The sequence below is a fragment of the Bos taurus genome, chromosome 20 (assembly GCF_002263795.3).
Source record: "Bos taurus isolate L1 Dominette 01449 registration number 42190680 breed Hereford chromosome 20, ARS-UCD2.0, whole genome shotgun sequence".
Classification (NCBI taxonomy): domain Eukaryota; kingdom Metazoa; phylum Chordata; class Mammalia; order Artiodactyla; family Bovidae; genus Bos; species Bos taurus.
The window spans coordinates 18,277,997-18,300,320 of NC_037347.1; the positions used below are offsets into that span (position 1 = coordinate 18,277,997).

General features: G+C 38.7%; 1 protein-coding gene and 1 pseudogene across 2 annotated transcripts in view; one reads left to right on the plus strand and one right to left on the minus strand.

The window, feature by feature from the left end:
* NDUFAF2 (NADH:ubiquinone oxidoreductase complex assembly factor 2) overlaps positions 1-22,324 on the minus strand; it is a 163,456-nt gene that overhangs the window by 70,509 nt on the left and 70,623 nt on the right. For both annotated transcript variants that reach the window (XM_059878804.1, NM_001077029.2), the window contains 1 exon segment: positions 3,567-3,656. In XM_059878804.1, coding sequence (XP_059734787.1) covers positions 3,567-3,656 — 90 coding nt within the window.
* Positions 11,911-21,586, plus strand: LOC101907741 (prohibitin 1-like; annotated as a pseudogene).

The following is a 22,324-nucleotide window of genomic DNA, read 5'->3' on the forward strand; positions in this document are numbered from 1 at the left end:
CCTTTATCAGATTTATTTTCTGGGGCCAATAACATACCATATAGTTATTTATCTGATTTATTGTTTCCCATTCCAGAATGTAAACTTCATGAATCCAGAGGTCCTCAATAGATGTTTAGTATACAAATAGATGAAAAGGTTGAACCGTTTAATACATATTGTGGCAGAAAATGCAGCTTGTGGGAACCTGTACCCTACTACTAATAATTAAATATAATATTCATTTGGACCTGAAAATACTTTAAATTCATTTGGGGTTGACATTATTTAAGTTTTTTCTCTTTCCTTTTCTGTATAAAGTGTTTTGTGTACATCTTTATATTTTACTTTACTTTTTCATGGCATGGAGTTCTTTTTTTTTTTTTCATTGAAGGATAATTGCCTTACAGAATTTTGTTGTCTTCTGTCAAACCTCAACATGAATCAGCCATAGGTACACATATATCCCATCCCTTTTGAACCTCCCTCCCATCTTCCTCCCCATCCCACCCCTCTAGGTTGATACAGAGCCCCTGTTTGAGTTTCCTGAGCCATACAGCAAATTCCCATTGGCTATCTATTTTAGATATGGTAATGTAAGTTTCCATGTTACTCTTTCCATACATCTCACCTTCTCCTCCAGTCTCCCCATGTCCATAAGTCTATTCTCTCTGTCTGTTTCTCCACTGCTGCCCTGTAAATAAATTCTTCAGAACCATTTCTCTAGATTCCATATATGTGCATTAGAATACAGTATTTATGTTTCTCTTTCTGACTCACTTCACTCATGGAGTTCTTATTTTTTACACTTACTTGATATGCAACACTATAAAAATAATTTTTGTTTCAGTGCTTAGATGATACATTTATTTTAAGGGTATGACCCACAGGACACTTATGCTGAATTACTAGATCAGGACGGACCCATAAAAGCATCAGAACTTCATTCTGATTTTCTGAAAGTCTCAAACACTCAAAAATAAGTCATTGCCTATTTCTTTATTTCTATAAACATTTTAATCTATACTAATATTGGAAAAAAAAAAGATAAAAATAGGTTCATTATAAGAAGGTGGGAGGCATTATCTGAGAATTTCAAATGTAGCTTATAACACTGAAAGTGAAAGTGAAGTCGCTCAGTCGTGTCCGACTCTTTGCGACCCCATGAACTGTAGCCTATCAGGCTCCTCTGTCCATGGGGTTTTCCAAACAAGGGTACTGGAGTGGGTTGCCATTTCCTTCTCCAGGGGATCTTCCCAAACCAGGGACTGAACTCGGATCTCCTGCATTGCAGCCAGATGCTTTACCATCTGAGCCACTCAGGCTTATAACACTGGAAACTAAAATAAGAAAGCTCAATTACTCCTAGAAGTTGCCACTTTATATTCTGTATTTCTTCAAAAAGTCTCTGTTTTTATGTTCTTTTCTCATAGTTCTACTATTTTCATAGTTAATACGGAAAAATAGAAAAGGTATTTCCAGGGACATATTTACACTTACATGCTGACATAAAAATAACTCAATGACTATAGCTACCATGTGTAAGGTAGCTAAACCCACTAGAAAACAAAGGGCTGACTGCTTACAGTGCATAGCTGTATTACCCAGGTGATTTATCTAATCTTTCTAGAACTTAGATTCTCTGTTAAATGGGTAAAACTGCCATGTCTACCTCATAGGATTATAGTGGTAAAGAACCTGCCTGCCAATGCAAGAAACACAGGAGACACAGGTTTGATCCCTGGGTCAGGAAGATTCCCTGGAGCCGGCAATGGCAACCCGCTCCAGTACTCTTGCCTGGAGAATCCCATGGACACAGGAGCCTGGTGGGCTACATACAGTCCATGGGGTCACAGAGAGCTGGACACAACTGAGCAACTGAGCATATATAGTGTGCTATATATATAATGATTTAAAGCAATGGCATAATATGAGGTATACAGGTAAACACTTGACAAATATAAGATATGTAAGATAGGCATGGGGCTTCCCATATGGCTTAGTGGTAAAGAATCTGCCTGCCAATGCAGCAGACAGAGGAGTTGCAGGTTCAATCCCTGAGTAGGGAAGATCCCCTGGAGTAGGAAATGGCAACCCCCTCCAGTATTCTTGCCTGGAAAATTCCATGGATAGAGGAGCCTGAAGGGCTGAAGTTCATGGGGTTGCAAAGAGTCAGACATGACTGAGCAACTGAGCATGATTTGGTGTTTCAGTTAAGTTTCCTTTAGTTGCAAATAACAAGCAAGAGTTTTAAGTATTCAGTATATACTTACTGAGCACTTATTATGTGCCAAACACTAGGTCAAGAACTAGTAAAGAGAAAGGGAAAATTTACAACACAGAACTCAAAGGCAAACTTGCAGCTGAACATCATTCAGAAAGAAGTGGAACTGGGTACTGGAAAGTTGCTGGAAACCTAGGAAACATTCTGTCTTTCTACACACAAGGTTAGGAGCACTGACCTCCTTGCAGTTAAAAATCCACCTATAACTTTGCAGTCAGATTTCCATATCTGCAGTTCTGCATCAGCGGAATAAACCAACCAATGATCATGTAATACCATAGCACGAACTTACTGAAAAAAATCTGAGTCTAAGTGGACCTATTTCAAACCTGTGTTGTTCAAAACAAACAAAATCAAAAACAAAACCTGTGCTGTTCAAGGGTTAATTGTACTTCTCTTTCCAGACTGGTTTCCATTTTCTTCTTAGTAGATAAAGAGATTTTTTCCTGTAACAAAGGTTAAGTGGTAGATTGAAGACAGTCCCCCAAAGGCTACCAAGTTCATAAGTTACTATTCCCAGTCATATGGAAAGACTGCTATTATTAGTTCTTTCTTTGACTTTTTACCTTAATTCCAAAGTCCTGACAGGAATTAAGTGTCCATCCTTGTCTAAACACAGGGGCAGCTAATTGTTAAGTTGAACAAATATTCTAAACGGCATTTAAAACAAATATTATCCACAATTTAGAAAAGAGGAGACTAAGTCTGAGAAGTATGAGTTACTTTCCCATGTTCAAGTGGGTTGTTGTTTAGTCACTAAGTTGTACCTGACTCTTTGCGACCACATGGACTGTAGCCCACCCAGCTCCGCTGTCCATGGGATTTTCCGGGCAAGAATACTGGAGCGGGTTGCCATTTCCTTCTCCAGGGTATCTTCCCAACCCAGGAATCAAACCTGTGTCTCCTGCATGGCAGGTAGATTCTTTACCACTGAGCCTCCTGGGAAGATGTTCATGTGGGTAGAGAATGAAACAGAAACAGAATTCAAATCCTGAGGTTGGGCAAGTTTAGGACCAGCGCACAAAAATGAGTGCCTCCTCCAATTCTGCATATATGGAGCTTTGCTCCCTTCACCCTAGTCTGAGCTCTGCTAATGCTTCTCATAGTTCTTCTCACTGTTCCCTTCCTGAAATGTGACATCGTCACAACTTTCAAAGAAATACAAAAGCTTAAAAAAAGTTGCATCAATTCAGACTGTAAAAGTTTTTGCAAACAGAATAAACATAAAATTATGCATGTTATTAATGATTTTATATATAAATAATTTGCCTTCCAGAAGTTATAACTAAAAGCAGAAACTTACCTTCCCATTCTGTTGGGATATCCCCCACTTCATAGTCTATTTCACTTTTATTTGCTGCTTCTACAATTCTTTTCTCTCGAATAGTTTGTCCTGTAAAACAAAAGTGAGTATCACATTTTTAAAAGAACCTATGGCACAGTCAGAACTTTCCTGGTAGCACAGCTGGTAAAGAATCCACCTGCAATGCAGGAGACCCTGTTTTGATTCCTGGGTTGGGAAGATCTCCTGGCCAACGGATAGGCTACCCATTTCAGTATTCCTGGGCTTCCCAGGTGGCTCAGAGGTTAAAGAATCCGTTTGCAGTGCGGGAGATCTGGGTTCAGTCCCTGAATTGGGAAGATCCCCTGGAGGAGGGCATGACAACTCACTCCAGTATTCTTGCCTAGAGAATCCCCATGGACCAAGGAGCCTGGAAGACGACACCCCTGGGATCGAAAAGAGCTGGACACTACTCAGCAGCTAAGAGCAAAGCACATGACATAGTTACTACTAAAAGAAGTATTTTCTCTTTAAATATTGCACACTTCCTCCTACGATAAGAGAATTAACAGGAAAAAGAATAGATTTCATTTAGAATTAGGTATATTAGAAAGAGCAGCTTCTAAACTACTTCAGTTCAGTTGCTCAGTCGTGTCTGACTCTGCGACCCCACAAACCACAGCATGCCAGGCCTTCCTGTCCATCACCAAATGCCGGAGTTTACACAAACTCATGTCCATTGAGTCTGTGATGCCATCCAACCATCTCATCCTCTGTCGTCCCCTTATCTTTCTGCCCTCAATCTTTCCCAGCATTAGGGTCTTTTCAAATGAGTCAACTCTTCGCATCAGGTGGCCAAAGTATTGGAGTTTCAGCTTCAACATCAGTCCTTCCAATGAACACCCAGGACTGATCTCCTTTAGGATGGACTGGTTGGATCTCCTTGCAGTCCAAGGGACTCTCAAGAGTCTTCTCCAACACCACAGTTCAAAAGCATCAATTCTTCTGCGCTCAGATTTCTTTATAGTTCAACTCCCACATCCATACGTGACTACTGGAAAAACCATAGCCTTGACTAAATGGACCTTTGTTGACAAAGTAATGTCTCTGCTTTTTAATATGCTGTCTAGGTTGGTCATAACTTTCCTTCAAAGAAGTAAGCATCTTTTAATTTCATGGCTGCAATCACCATCTGCAGTGATTCTGAAGTCCCTAAAAATAAAGTCAGCCACTGTTTCCCCATCTATTTGCCATGAAGTGATGGGACCAGATGCCATGATCTTAGTTTTCTGAATGTTGAGCTTTAAGCCAACTTTTTCCCTCTCCTCTTTCACTTTCATCAAGAGGCTTTTTAGTTCCTCTTCACTTTCTGCCATAAGGGTGGTGTCATCTGCATATCTGAGGTTATTGATATTTCTCCCAGCAATCTTGATCCCAGCTTGTGCTTCCTCCAGTCCAGCGTTGCTCAGGATGTTCTCTGCATATAAGTTAAATAAACAGGGTGACAATATACAGCCTTGACGAACTCCTTTTCCTATTTGGATCCAGTCTGTAGTTCCATGTCCAGTTCTAACTGTTGCTTCCTGACCTGCATATAGGTTTCTCAAGAGGCAGGTCAGGTGGTCTGGTATTCCCATCTCTTTCAGAATTTTCCATAGTTTATTGTGATCCACACAGTCAAAGGCTTTGGCATAGTCAATAAAGCAGAAATAGATGTTTTTCTGGAACTCTCTTCCTTTTTCTATGATCCAGCGGATGTTGGCAGTTTGATCTCTGTTTCCTCTGCCTTTTCTAAAACCAGCTTGAACATCAGGAAGTTCACGGTTCACATATTGCTGAAGCCTGGCTTGGAAAATTTTGAGCATTACTTTACTAGCGTGTGAGATGAGTGCAACTGTGTGGTAGTTTGAGCACTCTTTGGCATTGCCTTTCCTTGGGATTGGAATGAAAACTGACCTTTTCCAGTCCTGTGGCCGCGGCTGAGTTTTCCAAATTTGCTGGCATATTGAGTGCAGCACTTCCACAGCATCATCTTTCAGGATTTCAAATAGCTCAACCGGAATCCCATCACCTCCACTAGCTTTGTTCGTAGTGATGCTTTCTAAGGCCCACTTGACTTCACATTCCAGGATGTCTGGCTCTAAGTGAGTGATCACACCATCGTGATTATCTGGGTCGTGAAGATCTTTTTTGTACAGTTCTTCTGTGTATTCTTGCCACCTCTTCTTAATATCTTCTGCTTCTGTTAGGCCATACCATTTCTGTCCTTTACTGAGCCCATCTTTGCATGAAATGTTCCCTTGGTATCTCTAATTTTCTTGAAGAGATCTCTAGTCTTTCCTATTCTATTGTTTTCCTCTATTTCTTTGCATTGATCACTGAGGAAGGCTTTCTTATCTCTCCTTGCTATTCTTTGGAACTCTGCATTCAAATGGGCATATCTTTCCTTTTCTCCTTTGCTTTTTCTTCTCTTCTTTTCACAGCTATTTGTAAGGCCTCCTCAGACAGCCATTTTGCTTTTTTGCATTTCTTTTTCTTGGGGACAGTCTTTCTCCTTGTCTCCTGTACAAGGTTACTATTACTACTGTCACTAAAACTACTTCAGAAATTTTAAATTTCCTATCATTGTATGAAAAAGTAATTTTGGCAGAATAAGTCTAGGTTCTGTGTAGAGAAAAAGAGAAACCAATTAATCTGTAGGCCAATTAAAAATTTTTTTTATTAACAACAAAGTATTTAACTCTTTCACACCCTGCAAGTATACATAGGAGAGATGCCAGAGGCTGCTGCTACTGCCTAAGGGAATCAACATTTTTGGCCCCACTATGGAAAATAATAGGGGGTTCCTTAAAAAACTAAAAACAGAGATATCAAATTATCCAGCAATCCCACTCCTGGGCACGTATCTGGAAAAGATGAAAATTCTAATTTGAAAAGATCAATGTACCCCAGTGTTCACAGCACACTATTTACAATAGCCCATCTATGGAAGCAACATAGGTGTCTACCAGAAGATGAATGGATAAAGGAGATGTAGCGTGGCATACACTACACTGTGGAATATTACTTGGCCATAAAAAGAAAGAAATATTGCCATCTGAAGCAACCTGGAAGGACCTAAAGATTATCATACTAAATTAAGTCACAGAAAGACAAATATTATATATTACTTATATGTAAAATCTAAAAATACAAATGAACTTATTTTCAAAACATAAAGACTCAAAGACATAGAAAATAAACTTATGGTGACCAAAGGGGAAAGGGAGGAAAGTGAGGAATTAATTAGGCATATGGGATTAATAGGAATAAACTGCTATACAAGGATTTACTGTATAGCACAGGGAACAATATTCAATATCTTATGATAACCTATAATGGAAAACAATCTGAAAAGTATGTGTGTGTGTGTGTGTATATATATATATATGTCTCTGTGTGTATTTATATATATGTGCGTGTGTATGTGTATATATATATATCTGAATCATTTTGCTATATACTTGAAACTAACACAATATTGTAAAACTATATGTCAATAAACAAAAAGTCCTGATTATATCCTTTTGAAGCAACTTTATCAAAATGATGGTTTCAAAACACATTTCTTTGTCATTGAAACTTTAATCCTGAAGAAACCAGGTAATTTTCTATGTCCCAACAGTTAACAAGTGTGCCTATTTCAGGCAATGCAAGTTAAAAGAGAGAAGACACTGGTACATAATGGTGAGGGGAGGAGTATGGCTTAACAATGATCAAACCAGTCAGGGAGAGAAATCTGGGCCTTGCAAAATACTACTTTCTCTTCCCACTTCTAGGCCAACCTTACACTAATCCAAACAGACTAGGTGACATAATTCAAGAAGCTGACTTTGTTCCCTGCAAATCTCTCTCCTATATGACATGAAATTCTACCAATTAAAAAAATTCCTTTGGGACTTTCCCTGCTGGTCCAGTGGCTAAGGCTCCACGCTCCCAATGCAGGGGGCATATGTTCCATCCCTTATCCAGGAACTAAGATCCCACATCCCAAAAGGAGCATCCCCCCCAAAAATTGTTTTTTCAATTATAGACAAGGAAACTTCTAGGAATGACTGTGCAGGAGATAGGGAACTACAAAAGGGAAGCCTAAGATTACTGAGCAGCTAATTTTATTTCCTCTGCCTTAGTAATAGTAGGATTTTATAGAAAAGCCATTAATGACTAAAAACTCTGAGATGAGGTCAAGGAATCTCTGCATTTTATTACGGACTCATTTAATCAGGCTGATTTAATCCTGGGGTTCTCCAAGAGGGGTTCCCTTTTGCTTATCTTATCTTATCTAATAAATACACAGTAGGACAAGGAATCAGTAGTAAAGCTCCCAGGCTATAGGGATAAAAACTAGGGTAAAAGGGGCCTACAACAATGACAGCTGCATTACTCTCATAGCAGAAGCTCAACATATATACATACATTTTTACTAAAATGCTACTTATATCCACATATATAAACACATCATAATAACAAGAGTTACCATAAATTTAGCATAGACTACATTTACTGAAGTATGTTTACATGACAATTTTCAAAACGTTTGAGAGTCAAAATATCTGTGCCTTCATATAGTCCCTAACTTAATACTAAGATGTAAGTATGTCTTTTTAGCAATAACAAGTACAGAAAATTATCATCTAAAATACAAAACGCTAACAGATGGGCTTCTGAAAGTTCATGTGGGTTCTATAAGGTTTTAAGTGTATGTCAATAAAATTGAGGAGTGAATGGAGAGGTCTACCATTCACAGCAGCACCAGTAAGTGCATACATGTGTATATCTATACATTTCCTACCCTCGAGTTTATAAACCTCATTTAACCTATCTTAAGAATTTTAAAATCAAAAGTCCTATCTATTGGTGTGTATATGGAAAGACAAGAGTAATTCATGAATTAGTTGCTGATAATAGATGACATCAAAGGTTTATGAAATACACACCTTCAACAATACAAAATAAGGCCTTTAATTTATTGCATAAACTCTTAGTAACTAGATATGGGTTTTCCCCCTCAAATAAACTGTTTTAAGACTATTCTATTCTTTAGAATAAACGCTACTTGTACAACTATGAACTGGGAATAAAACTTATGCTTTGTACTTAGTAAGAAATTATGCACAAATTGAACACTTACTCATTCTAATATGTTTTCATACAAGAGTTATAAAGACAATCCTACATATCGTAGTAAAAAAAAAATTCCATCTAGTAAATGGAGTAAATATAAGTACTTACTCAAGTGTCCAATTTTATGGTCTAATTTACATTTAAAAATTAACTTAATAACAAAGACATTAAATCTAATGTATGTATAGGTTTAATAAGGCCTAATACAACAATAAAACAATCAACAGTGGTATACTCCATGAATATTAAGTAAAACAATATAATTAATACTATATTTTACTTAATATTAAAAAATACTAAATTAAAATAGTCAAAAGTCTGAATTTAGGTAGATCAATAATGGTCAATGGTATATGGATTTAAAGTCTGTGTAAGTAATAGTGCTGTGCTAAGTTGCTTCAGTTGTGTCTGACTCTTTGTGACCCTATGGCCTGTAGCCCACCTGGTTCCTCTATCCATGGGATTCTCTAGGCAAGAACACTGGAGTGGGTTGCCATGCTCTCCTCTAGGTGATCTTCCCGACCCAGGGACTGAACTTGCATCTCTTAATAGGCAGGTTCTTTATCATTAGTGCAACCTGGGAAGCCCAAAGTATTGTTTCCCAAACTTAAAACTTTGTTTTAAAAAATATGGAATCCATTTAGTTAAAAGAAGAAAAAAGACACGATTCTTTGGTATCAGGTAGATGATGGGTTTAGGTAAAAGATTTCATCTGTTCTACTGGATTTCTGGCACAGAGTATAAGGACCCTGGACACAGACAAGAGAAAGAAGAGCTCGAGTAGAGAGCCCTAAACTTCACTCATGCAAGTGCCCGCTTTGCAATTTTGGTCACACTTTGTGGTATTAATTCCCTAATATTTTTCTTTAATTTTGACTTGCTTTATTCTTCAATACTCACTTTTACTTTACCCTACCTTCCCCTCAAAAAACCCAGAAAGTCACTGACTTAATATACTAGTTGTATTGTGTTCAAACATACATAAAATAGATAAATATCTTTAAAATGTAATGGGTTATCTTTGTACCTCCTGAAGTCACCTTGAACACTAGTCTGGAGAGACAGGCCCAGGGGCACGTATGTTGATACAGGGCATAGGAGTCAACATACCAGTAAGAAATTAGTATGGATAGGACATGGCCAATGAACACTGAAGCACTGTTTGGATTGTGTTTCCTCTTCACTGCAAAAAACCCTATGTTATGTACAATCTTAGGTTAGGTTTGAAAGAAGGCGGCAAAGATCTTAGAAGTAGTAAGGGAGTGGTACTTGTCTGAGTATATACTTTTGAATAAGTTTGAAAACATGCTTATGTTCTATATATTCAAAAAATTAAATAAACATAGATGTGAAAGGAAAATAAAGGAAATGAAAGTGAGCTGAAACAAATAAACCCAACTTTATTTCAGACTAAAAACACAACTACACTGAATGGGGAAAGAAAAGAAAGAACTATAGCAGGTAACTTATGAACATGGTATTTGTATATGTACCCTAAGTCTTGGGCAGGAAAAGACCTGCAGATACATCCTGAACTGTTTATAGTATCTTTGTTTTCTGTAGTGGTATGGGTAAGGCAATTCTGAAACTACTTTAGATACGTGAGTCAGCAAATGTGTATATGTATTAATGTTACTGGAAGCCAGGGTTCTCATTGTGGAAGGATATATAGACATACAATGGGGAAAGGCAAAAAAGACCAGGGGTCAGATTGAAACTGGAGATACTGGCTATGATAAATAAGATAGACATGTATTTGTACACAGATATATGTATTTTCACATATACATGTACACACTTTTCTGGTTCTATTTGCAGAAAGAGCCTAGAAGCAAAGGCCTTAGTAGCAAGAAGGATTCCTAATTCTCAAATCTTGGTCTCTATGCCATCATCCATCAAAAGAAATCAGGATTCCTCAGAAAAATGGTTGATTTCAGGCCTAGGGCAGGGTGGATTCAAGGGGAGCCTAGAACATCTTGCTATGCCAAAAAAACAAGAGTTTTAAAAAAAACAATGATGATAATAGGGGCCTGTTACAAGGACTTAAGAGCCAGCTTGAAGGTGCAGACACTGGCTAAATCTTGGATAATCTGAGCACCAAAATAATCCAGGGATTACAGTCCAGCAATTGTCAAAGTGTGAAAGGGAGATCTGCAGAGTGCCTATGACCCTTTTAGGGTGTTTCTGAGGCCTTTAATAATGCTAAGATGTTATTTTCCTCTTTTAATTTTTTCATGAATATACAAGGGAGTTTTCCAGAGGTTACACGATATGTGATATAGTAACACACTGAATGAGGAAACAGATATGAAAAATCCACCTGTCTTTTATTAAGTCACACATTAGGAGGATTTGCATATAAAACAAAGCAATGCTACTCTTTTCTCTAAATGTTTCTGTTTTGGAAAGTATAGTTATTTCTGATCAAAATATATTCTTTCCATAAATATGTAATGGATTTATTAGAGTTATTTTTAATGAATTATTAAATACTTTTAAAATTCCATTTTAGTTTCAATACAATAAATATTAAATACATACCTTACAAACAAAGCTGTTTCAATAATTATTAGGAGTTTAAAGGGATTCTGAGACCAAAATCCATAAGAACTATATAGCACTGAAAAGAAATGGAATCCACAAAGCCAAACCACTAAAAATATAGATAAATAGATGAATAAGTAAATAGAGATTAAAAGACTCTTGCTTACCACAGTGCTAAACAGGATATGTGTAGTAACTGTAAGAGCTGGAAAATCATCATTTTGTAACCATCCTGATAAACACTGGTTCTGGTCAGAATCATTAAGAGGAGAGGATTCTGTCTTTTTTTTTATTTGGATGTAATTTCCCTTTCCTCTACATTTAGGGTGTCCCTACACATTGGAAAACTAAATCAAACTTACTTGGTTAGAAATTTATAAGATTTCTAATTTGTACTGCTATCCTAGGGTCTCAGTGACCCTACTGATGAGTAAGACCCTTGACAGGTACCAGTCTGAGGCAGGTGACACCAATGGCCCAGAAGAATGAAACGGCAGACTTACACGTTTCTCCTTACTTGGGCTACTGCTTCTTTCCTAATCCATCCACACAGGCTAGGAAAAATATTTAAGCAGACTTTAAATGTTGAAGCATCACAACTCACAAAATATCTACCACAGTGGAGAATAAACTTTCTTCCATGAATACCAAATCAAAGATGGAGGCCTATGTTGGTTGTGGCCCACGAGCACATGCAATCCTGGTGAAGGTTTTCAACCAGCTGTCTACTTCCAGCCCAATATTTCCCGCTGGTGGAGCACCGCGAGGAGAATGAATGGAATTCAGGGGCGACTTTGAGGTGGAAAGAGAGATTGGGCTGAGGAAAGTGACACATCTCTGGGATAGCTATGCCCTTGAAAACAAGCAAGATTCAGGCCTTTGATGCCTGACAGGAGCCCCTGGCTTGGAGGAATGGTAATGAAGTAGGCAGGATGGCCAAGGAAGATCTTTGCTGCCTGACTGATGTCTGGTCCTTTACCCCGGTGGCAGAGATCAGTGCAAACCAGGTAATAATTTTAAATCAGTCTGTGTGGTGATGTATAGAAGATTGAATTTTGCATACGAAAGGAGGCTTAGAAGTGTCAATGCATAATATATGAAAGCGTGGGCTATTGAAAGCCAAGACCCATACTATATATGTTAGATTTGGATACTTAAAACCTTGTTATTCTGAACTCTTGTACATTTTTTAAAAAACATCAATTAAGAGTACCAAATAAGAATCCTTACACTGAAAGTCATTTTCCAATTTGACTTACAGCGTAATTTGACTGAAGTTACTCAGAGATAACTTTTTTTTACTATGAACCTGCTATGTACCAGGCAATGTTTATGTGCCCTTGATATATCATCTGTTATCCTTAAAATAATCTTTTACAGATGATGAAAATGAGACATAAGGTGATTAGCTTATCCAAATACACACAACTAATTAAAGTTGTAGAGCCAGTATTTGCCCCTAAGCTTTTTTTGGAATCCTAACAGTAAGCATTTTCCATTTAACACTTTAAAATTAGCATTTACAAAGTCTGCACATAATATCATTATAGATATCCAATTAAAAACTAACATTTTATTCATAACTATCATAAGCTATTATTTTCCCATAGTGATCAAATGAGGCATTCCTGCTTGAAAATGAGATGACTGTATAATTTGACATATTCTACATATATTTATGTGAGCACTGAAGACTATCTCAGCAGGTCTCAGCAGGTAATACTTCTTTAAAAGTAATTAAAGAGGCCTTCCAGATAAGCTTTCAGAATTTTTAAGACTGCCAACTAGTTCAATGGATTACCTAAAATCTTATTAGCTTCCCCATTCTTACAGGTTTCCCATAAGGAATCTCAGCTTCTTCTATCTTAGAAAATCCGAAGTTATATAAAAATGCTTGGTTATTCTAAAATGCCTTATACAATATGGTTTAACTTTTCAGAATCCAAAAGTGAAAGGTCTTAAACTATACCCAGAAAAACAGTGGAAAAATCGCAAGGGATCTACTTCCTTTATTACCATAAACATTTTGTGGCAAGTTTATAGCACAACAATATTCTTTTGTTTAAATCTGACTTCATAAATTTTTCAAAGGCCATAAATAACATTTGTAAAATTTAGGTCTTAAAGTACACAGGAAGAACATCAAAATTTAAGACAAGAAAAGATGAACCTACTGCGAATTTGTGTCTATGCTTTTTCACATGGACAATAAACTCTTATTTACTGTCTTTTTTTAGAGTTCCATAGTAATATTATATGCAGAGTACATCATGCAAAATGCCAGGCTGGGTGAATCACAAGCTGGGGTTGCTGGGAGAAATATCAACAATCTCAGATATGCAGATGACATCACTCTAATGGCAGAAAGTGAAGAGGAACTAAAGAGCGTCTTGATTAGGGTGAAAGAGGAGAGAGAAAAAGCTGGCTTGAAACTCAACATTAAAAAAAGGATGATCATGGCATTGGGTCCTATCACTTCATGGCAAATAGAAGGGGAAAAAGTGGAAGCAGTGACAGATTTTATTTTCTTGGGCTTTAAAACCACTGCCGATGGTGACTGCAGCCATGAAACTTAAAGATGCTTGCTCCCTGGAAAGGAAGCTATGACAAACCTAGATATTAAAAATCAGATATATCACTTTGCTCACACAGTCAAAGCTACAGTTTTTCCAGTAGTCATGTCATGTACAGGTGTGAGAGTTGGACCATAAAGAAGGCTGAGCGCTGAAGAATTGATAGTTTTGAATTGTGGTGCTGGAGAAGACTCTTGAGAGTCCCCTGGACAGCAAGGAGACCAAACCAGTCAACCCTAAAGGAAATCAACCCTGAATATTCACTAGAAGGACTGATGCTGAAGTTGAAACTCCAGTACTTTGGCCACCTGATGCGAAGAGCTGACTCACTGGAAAAGACTCTGATGCTGGTAAAGAAAGAGGGCAGGAGGAGAAGGGGATGACAGAGGATGAGATGGTTGGATGGCATCACCAAATCGATGGACATGGGTTTGGGTGAACCTTGGGAGTTGGTGAGGGACAGGCAGGCCTGGCGTGCTGCAGTTCATGGGGTTGCAAAGAGTCGGACACGACTGAGTGACTGAAGTGACTGACTGACCGGGAGACAGTGAAGGACGGAGGAACCTGGCATGCTGCAGTCCATGGGGTCACAAAGATCGTACATGACTAAGCGACTGAACAACCAACAACAGTAATATTATAAGCAAATAAAACTTGAAAATTCTCAAAATGCTATTCAAACAATAAGGTGGTTTAGTCACTAAGTCATGTCCAATTCTTGTGACCCCATGGACTATAGACTACCAGACTCCTCTGTCCATGGGATTCTCCACGCAAGAACACTCAAGTGGGTTGCCATTTCCTTCTCCAGGGGATCATCTTGACCTAGGAATCAAACCCTGGTCTCTTGAACTGCAGGCAGATTCTTTACCGACTGAGCTACAAGGGAAGTCCCTATATATTGAAGAATCTATTACAATAATCTAAAAAGATTCAAAGTCAAAAGTTCAGTAGGTTTTCGGATTCTAGTCCCAACTCAGGCACATACATCTTAGAAATGTCCAGTATTTTACTTCATTTATGTCCTTTCCATTACTGCGGAAATCAAACATTGAAAAAAGCTATGTTTTAAAAAAAAAATAGACACCTGAATGTTCTGTATAAAATCACCTAGTTTCCAAACTGCAAGGAATTTTTTATGCTCAGAAAAAGTGCAGCTGTAATTACACTTGTCCCTCACCCCCAAAAGAATTAATCATTAAAAAGAAAAATTCAAATGATGGATTCATACTATTTATGAACATACATAATAATGTATTCACTGTGAAGAGCTGAAAGAGAAGCAGCCTTCTGGTTTTGATTGATGTTTAGGAAATCAGTATCTTGAAGTACTTTATTCATCTAATATATTCTACAGTTCTTTGTAAAGCTAAATTATATTCAATGTATAAAATATATTTATGTTGAGAATTTGAACATTTGAAGAAATAACACAAAAAACTAACATTTGATGATTCTGCTATATAACTATGTCTGAATTATGACAGATGAGTTAAATGTCTTAAATACACATAAAAAGAGAAGGAAAATAAAGGAGGGTATAAAAATTTTTTTAGCCAAATTAAACAGGCTTTAAGACATATTATACAGAAATTTCAGGTTTTAAAAAGACTATTCTTACAATGAGGAAATTTATGATTGACTGAAAATTATTTTTTTTCATTTTGAAGTGAAAGTTGTTAGCTAAAACAAACAAATTCCAATCTGGTACATCCTTAATATAAAAAGGAATAGTATTTTCTCCTCTCAAAATTAGCAAACACTCATAGTGTTGTAAAACAAATATAATCAAAGCATTTGATTTCCATTTGAATACTTGGGGCTGTCAATAGAGAGGTAAAAAGAAAAGCTGAAGGAATTAATTTTTTAAAGTGGCAAATATTATTAAAATTTAGAGAATTATTAAACTACGCTATACCACTTGCAAACCTTGGGACTACCTCAAATTTTATTTTCAGATTTGAAAGGTAGATGACATGGCTGATCATTTGATTACTTTCTAGACCCAAACAGTTTCACAGAAATCAAAGTTCTTGGCCATTTCTCAAAGATTATAAAAGCATCAAGGACTGCACTGTTAGCTACCATGACTAATTCACAAAACAGATGACAATTTTAAATATGGATAATTTAGTGAAAATAGAGTGTATTTTGTGATGCATTAGTCTTAATTTTAAAATATATATATATATTTAGTTTTTAGTCCATGAAATTACTAATATTCTTCATTCATCTATTTAGTTTGGTTAACATTAGGCACTACTTATGAATGAACAGAAATCTATTCTGATATAGAAAGAGACCACATATACTTATCTAATGAAACATGATACATTCATGATACATACATCTATTTAACAGGAACTATACTAGTATTTGTGAACCAGATTTCTAAGTATAAAAACTGGGCTCAGTTGGTAAGAGACTGAGGTGTCAGTAATTTTCAAACTCTTGTTTTTAAAAATACCTTCTTTAGTAGATGAATTTATGAAACTGTTCAAAGCAGAGCTTCTCTGGTTGAGGCAGACAGGGGTCCAAAGTACAATTTACCTTTTCTCTCCTCCCCTTCCCTGGAGACAACCTCCTTACATTCTTAGAGTCCCAAGAAGCACTGTGCAATTCACTAATGCAGACCGCATACTGCACTTCTGAAACTGCAAAATCCACCCATGAACATATATTCATTCTCCAGACAAAATCAAGATCTTGTGAATAGCAGAAAGACCATATTGCTTCTCTTCCTACCCAATCTTTCACGTAGTTAATCCTGTGATCTGTCACAAACTCCTGAGTGATCCATGTAATACAATGCAGGATTGTTCCTTAAATTTCATACCCTAAGGAGTGGTGGTAGTGTAGTCACTAAATCATGTCCAACTCTTGCAACCTCATGGACTGTAGCCCACCAGACTCCCCTGTCCACGGGATTTTCCAGGCAAGAATACTGAAGTGGGTTGCCATTTTCTTCTCCAGGGGATCTTCCCAATCCAGGGATTAAACCCAGGTCTCCTGCAATGCAGACAGATTCTTTCCTGACTGAGCTACCAGGGAAGCCCTAAGGAGATACAGGCCTACTTCAGTTGCGGAGTACTTTAAGACGGGTGTCTCCAAATTACTGTGCAAGAATGTGGGGACTGTCTCTAGTCAAGAGTATACTGGTAATGCACGTCAGGATATTACCTGCAAAAGAATCAAATAACTGGACTTAAAATTTCTTTTTTAGTAGTAATAAATGATAAAGCTTAACACTTTTTTCCTAAGCCTTGCTACTTCTTTATAAGCTTCCAGAGTCCAGAGACAATATAATTTAGCAACATATCAATAACATTTTGCTAAAGTGGTTTTATTCATCAGTATTATCTGATTCATTCAGAAGAGCAGAATCATATTTATTGAGCAACATTTATGTGCATAGTACTTAGCTGACACTTACTTCCCACATCCTCCTTGCCCTTTGGGCCGAGAGCAACTTAACTACTGTATGACAATAGCACCACCTATTGGTTGGCAAAGGGCTCATAACAATCCAAAGCCCACCTGCTTCCTTGCCCTTCAGAACGACTAAAGCATAATTTGGGCTCTTCTTTTATTCCACCTTTTATTATTAAACCCACTTGAAAAAAATTTCAGCTGAGTCAAACCTACTTGAAAAAGTTTTTATATATATATATATATAAGTAAGTGTAAGTAAGTATTAGTTGCTCAGTCGTGCCTGACTCTTTGTGACCCCATGGACTGCAGCCCACCAGTCTCCTCTGTCCATGAGATTTTCCAGGCAAGGATACTGGAGTGGGTTGCCATTTTCTTCTCCAGGGGATCTTCCCAACCCAGGAATCAAACCTGGGGGTCTCCTGCACTGCAGGCAGATTCTTAACCAACTGAGCTACAAGGGAAGCCACCTCATGCAAAGAGTGGACTCACTGGAAAAGACCCTGATGCTGGGAGGGATTGGGGGCAGGAGGAGAAGGGGACGACAGAGGATGAGATGGCTGGATGGCATCACTGACTTGATGGACGTGAGTCTGAGTGAACTCAGGAGATGGTGATGGACAGGGAGGCCTGGTGTGCTGCAATTCATGGGGTCGCAAAGAGTCGGACACGACTGAGCGACTGATCTGATCTGATCTGATACACACACACACACACACACACACACACACACACACACACATTCTTTTCTTCTCCTTCATCTCTCCTTTTAGAAAACTGTAGAGTTCCCTGGTGGCTCAGATGGTAAAGAATCTGCCTGGAATTGGGGTTTGATTCCTGGGTCAGGAAGATCCCCTGGAGAAGAAAATGGCAACCCACTGAAGTATTCTTGCCTGGAGAATTCCATGGACAGAGTAGCCTGATGGGCTATACTCCATGGGGTCACAAAAAATCAGACAGGACTGAGCAACTAATATTTCACAGCCTTCATTCAGAGTTATTGCAACTCTCTTTAATTCCATTGCTAACCAATATGTGTTTTTGCTGCTGCTGCTAAGTTGCTTCAGTTGTATCCGACTCTGTGCAACCCCACAGACGGCAGCCCACCAGGCTCCTCCGTCCATGGGATTTTCCAGGCAAGAGTACTGGAGTGGGTTGCCATTGCCTTCTCTGGTGTTTTTGCTAACATGCAGCAATTCAGATGAATTGAGGGTTAAAAGAGATTTGAGAATTATTCTGGAAACCGAACTGCCATTTATAACACAATTACTATTGAAAAATGTGTTCAATTTAAGCAAGCTGCTTATGTGGACCTTTTGGAATTCAAGTAGGTTGGGAACTTGCTTTAAAACAAAAATATAAAAGCATTAAGACCTCACTGTGGTTTCCAAGGCAAATGCAGGAATAGAATTCTGATACAAAACTATATTGTATATACCTTCCTCCTTTTTAGAGTTGATGAACATCTGCCTTGTCCTGTGGAATCTGAATCTTTCAGTACACACACTGGAATACTCAAAAAAATGATGGAGATATATTGCTACTCTGCAGTGGCTCATTAAAGTTACACCAATGATATTAGATAATATTAGATCTCATTATTTTAACTTCATCTCTATGATGAAAATTACCAGGAGTACATCTATTACTCTAACCACTTCAGTTCAGTCCCTCATTCACGTCTGACTCTTTGCGACCCCAAGGACTGCAGCACGCCAGGCCTCCCTGTCTAACTAACCACTTAATGAGCACCAACCATGAACTGATGTCCTTACACTTCTGTTACACAGAGCTTTGTATCTTTCTGTAATACATCCTTAGTATCTAGCCCCTGAAGTTGTCCTGTCTTCATAAGTTCTCATATGTGGGAATACCATGTTGAAGCGGGGAAATAAGACACCCCAAGCTAAGCGATCAATATGAAGCAACTTTTTAAAATGTAATTGATTTGCTTTGGGGTTTTTCTTGGCTTCAGGGCACAGCATGAGGATCTTAGTTCCTCAACCAGGAATCAAATCCATGCCCCTTGCAGTGGAAGTATGGAGTCTTAACCAACTGGACCACTAGTGAAGTACCAATAGGAGGTCATTTTTGTTTTGGTACCAGTCAAGTAGCAAAGGTTTTGTCCCTTGGCCTTTCCCCTGTACTTTAGTTCTAGCCTGATAACCTGATTTGAATCCGATTTGTTACCGGAAGGGGAATGTTATATGCCTCTGCTCCATATACATTGTACTTGTAACCGCTCTCACCTGTCTGGACAGAAACTTGTCTATGGCTTAAGGATGATGTCAAGTGCCTGAGTTGCCAAGCCCTCTCTAGCCTTGTAAATCTCCTGTCTAGGACTAACTCATCAGGACTTGGAAACCTATGGTCTGGTCTGTTGATTCATCAGTCGTTATGACATCTGGGCTTCCCAGGGGGCTCAGTGGTAAAGAATCTGCCTGCCAATGCAGGAGACACAGGTAACTCATGTTCAATTACTGGGTCAGGAAGATCCCCTGGAATAGAAAATGGCCAGCCACTCCAGTACTTTTGCCCGGGACAGAGGAGCCCGGGGGCTACGGTCCAAGCTGTCACAAAGAGTCAGACATGACTGAGCATGAGCACTCCTCTTCCCTCCTATGACATCCACCTGTCCTGAGCCTCAGTCGCTTTTCCCTTAAAATCTCTCAAGTCTTTGGATTGTACTATTGCTTTACTCACTTCCTAATTTAAAAACTTCAATTGTTTTCATAACATTAATATGAATATACTTAACATTGTATTTTTCTTGTTAAATCGGTCAATAGTATGTTTTAAAATTATTTTAAGACAATTTCAATTGATTTTACTACTGCTCGCCATCCATGATGCAAACTTTCAACAAAATACATAAATACTTATTAATGTTCCTCTAATTTAATCTTTTTATATCATTATTACACCCCCAACCCCCACCCAGGCCCTTCTTGTTTCATGTCTATATTAATAGAAAAACCTCTCTAATCATACTATATTTCTTTCTTACATAACCATCCTGGGTAGACATTCAGGTAAGTCAGTCATTTAAGGATCCGTGCTGATGGCTATTCAGCCACTGTCAACATATGACTTTCAAGGTTTCCTGAGCACTGCCATTTCACTCAGCTAAAAAGAAGAGAGGGCCCTGAGAAACATATATGCAGAGTTTTATTGGCTAGGTCAGGAAGTGACTCACATTACTTCCACTCACAGTGAACTAGAAAAAACAGTGAACATAAAAAACTAGCTACACCTAATTTTAAAAGATGCTGGTAAATGTAGTCTAGCTGTGTGTTCAGGAAGGAGAAAATGGATTTTAGTGGAGAGTAGTGGTCTGAAGTGACTTAGTAGCAGCAGCAGCAGCAGTGGTCTCTACAAATATATTCCTGGATAAAGCCAAATCAACAAAGAAACTGAGATGTGGAGGTCAGAGTGGAAGCAGGTGTGAGTGGGTCCAGCCAAAGGAGACACGGCTACCAAAGAGTCCATTGGCAAGTTTGGCCTGGCCTTGGCCATTGCAGGAGGCGTGGTGAACTCTGCCTTGTATAATATGGATGCTGGGCACAGAGCTGTCATCTTTGATAGGTTCGGTGGAGTGCAGGACATTGTCATAGGAGAAGGGACTCACTTCCTCATCCCTTGGGTACAGAAACCAATTATCTTTGACTGCTGCTCTCAACCATGTAATGTGCCAGTAAACACTGGTAGCAAAGATTTACAGAATGTCATCACCACCATATGCATCCTCTTCTGGCCGGTGGCTAGCCAGCTTCCTCGCATCTTCCCCAGCATTGGAGAGGACTAGGATGAGAGTGTGCTGCCAGTCCATCACTACAGAGATCCTCCAGTCCGTGGTGGCTCAGCTGGAGAACTGATCACCCAGAGAGAGCTGGCCCCTAGACAGGTGAGCGATGACCTCACAGAGCAAGCAGTGACCTTTGGGCTCATCCTGGATGACCTATCCTTGACCTTTGGGAAGTTCACACAGAGGTGGAAGCCAAACAGGTGGCTCAGCAGGAAGCAGAGAGGGCCAGATTTGTGGAGGAAAAGGCTGAGCAGCAAAAGAAGGAAGCCATCATCTCCGTGGAGGGCGACTTAAAGCAAGCGGAGCTGATAGCCAACTCGCACGCAACCACCACTGCCATCGCAGGCGGTGATCCAGCTGCGCAAGCGGGAGGCCGCGGAGGACATCGCATAGGAGCTGCCGCGCTCGTGGAACATCACCTACCTGCCCTGCGGGCAGTCGGTGCTCCTCCCGCTGCCCCCCTGAGGCCCACACCTCCTGGGCCGTCTGGATCACAGCCCCGAAGATGTTTAGCATCACCTTCCTATTCGAATTTAGACTTTTGCCATGATCTCGAAACAAGATTGTATATTCCATAATAATGTTCTCTGTGTTAAAGTTTGGCTTAAATTATACTACTATATCTCACACCTATTAAGATATCTACTATTAAAAAAAAGAAAATAACAAGTGTCAGCAAGGATGTGGACACAACGGAACCCTTGTGCACTGCTGGTGGGAATGTAAATCTGTACAGCTGCTATGGAAAAGTGTACGGTGCTCTTCAAAAAAGTTAAAAATTGAATTATCATGTGATCCAGAATTTTACTTCTGGGCATATAAGCAAAAGAACTGAAAGCAGAGTCTTGAAGAGATATGTGTACACCCATGCTCACAGCAGTACCACTTACAACAGACAAAAGATGGAGACAACCCAAGAGCCCATTGACAGATTAACAGATAAGCAACATTTGTGGCATATAGATACGATTCAATATTATTCAGCCTTAAAAAGGAAGGAAATTGTGACAAATGCTACAACACGGAAGGACCTTGATGACATTATGCTAAGTGAAATAAACCAGTCACAAAAAGACAAACACTGTATGATTCTACTTATATGAGGTGCCTACTTTCTTCTGTGTTCACAGAAATAGAAAACAGAACGGTGGTTGACGGGAACAAATGGGGAAGGAAAGTTGTTGTTTAATGGGTATAGAGTTTCAGGTTTTCAAGATGAAGAGTTTTAGAGATTGGATGTAAAACAATGTGAATGTGCTTAACAC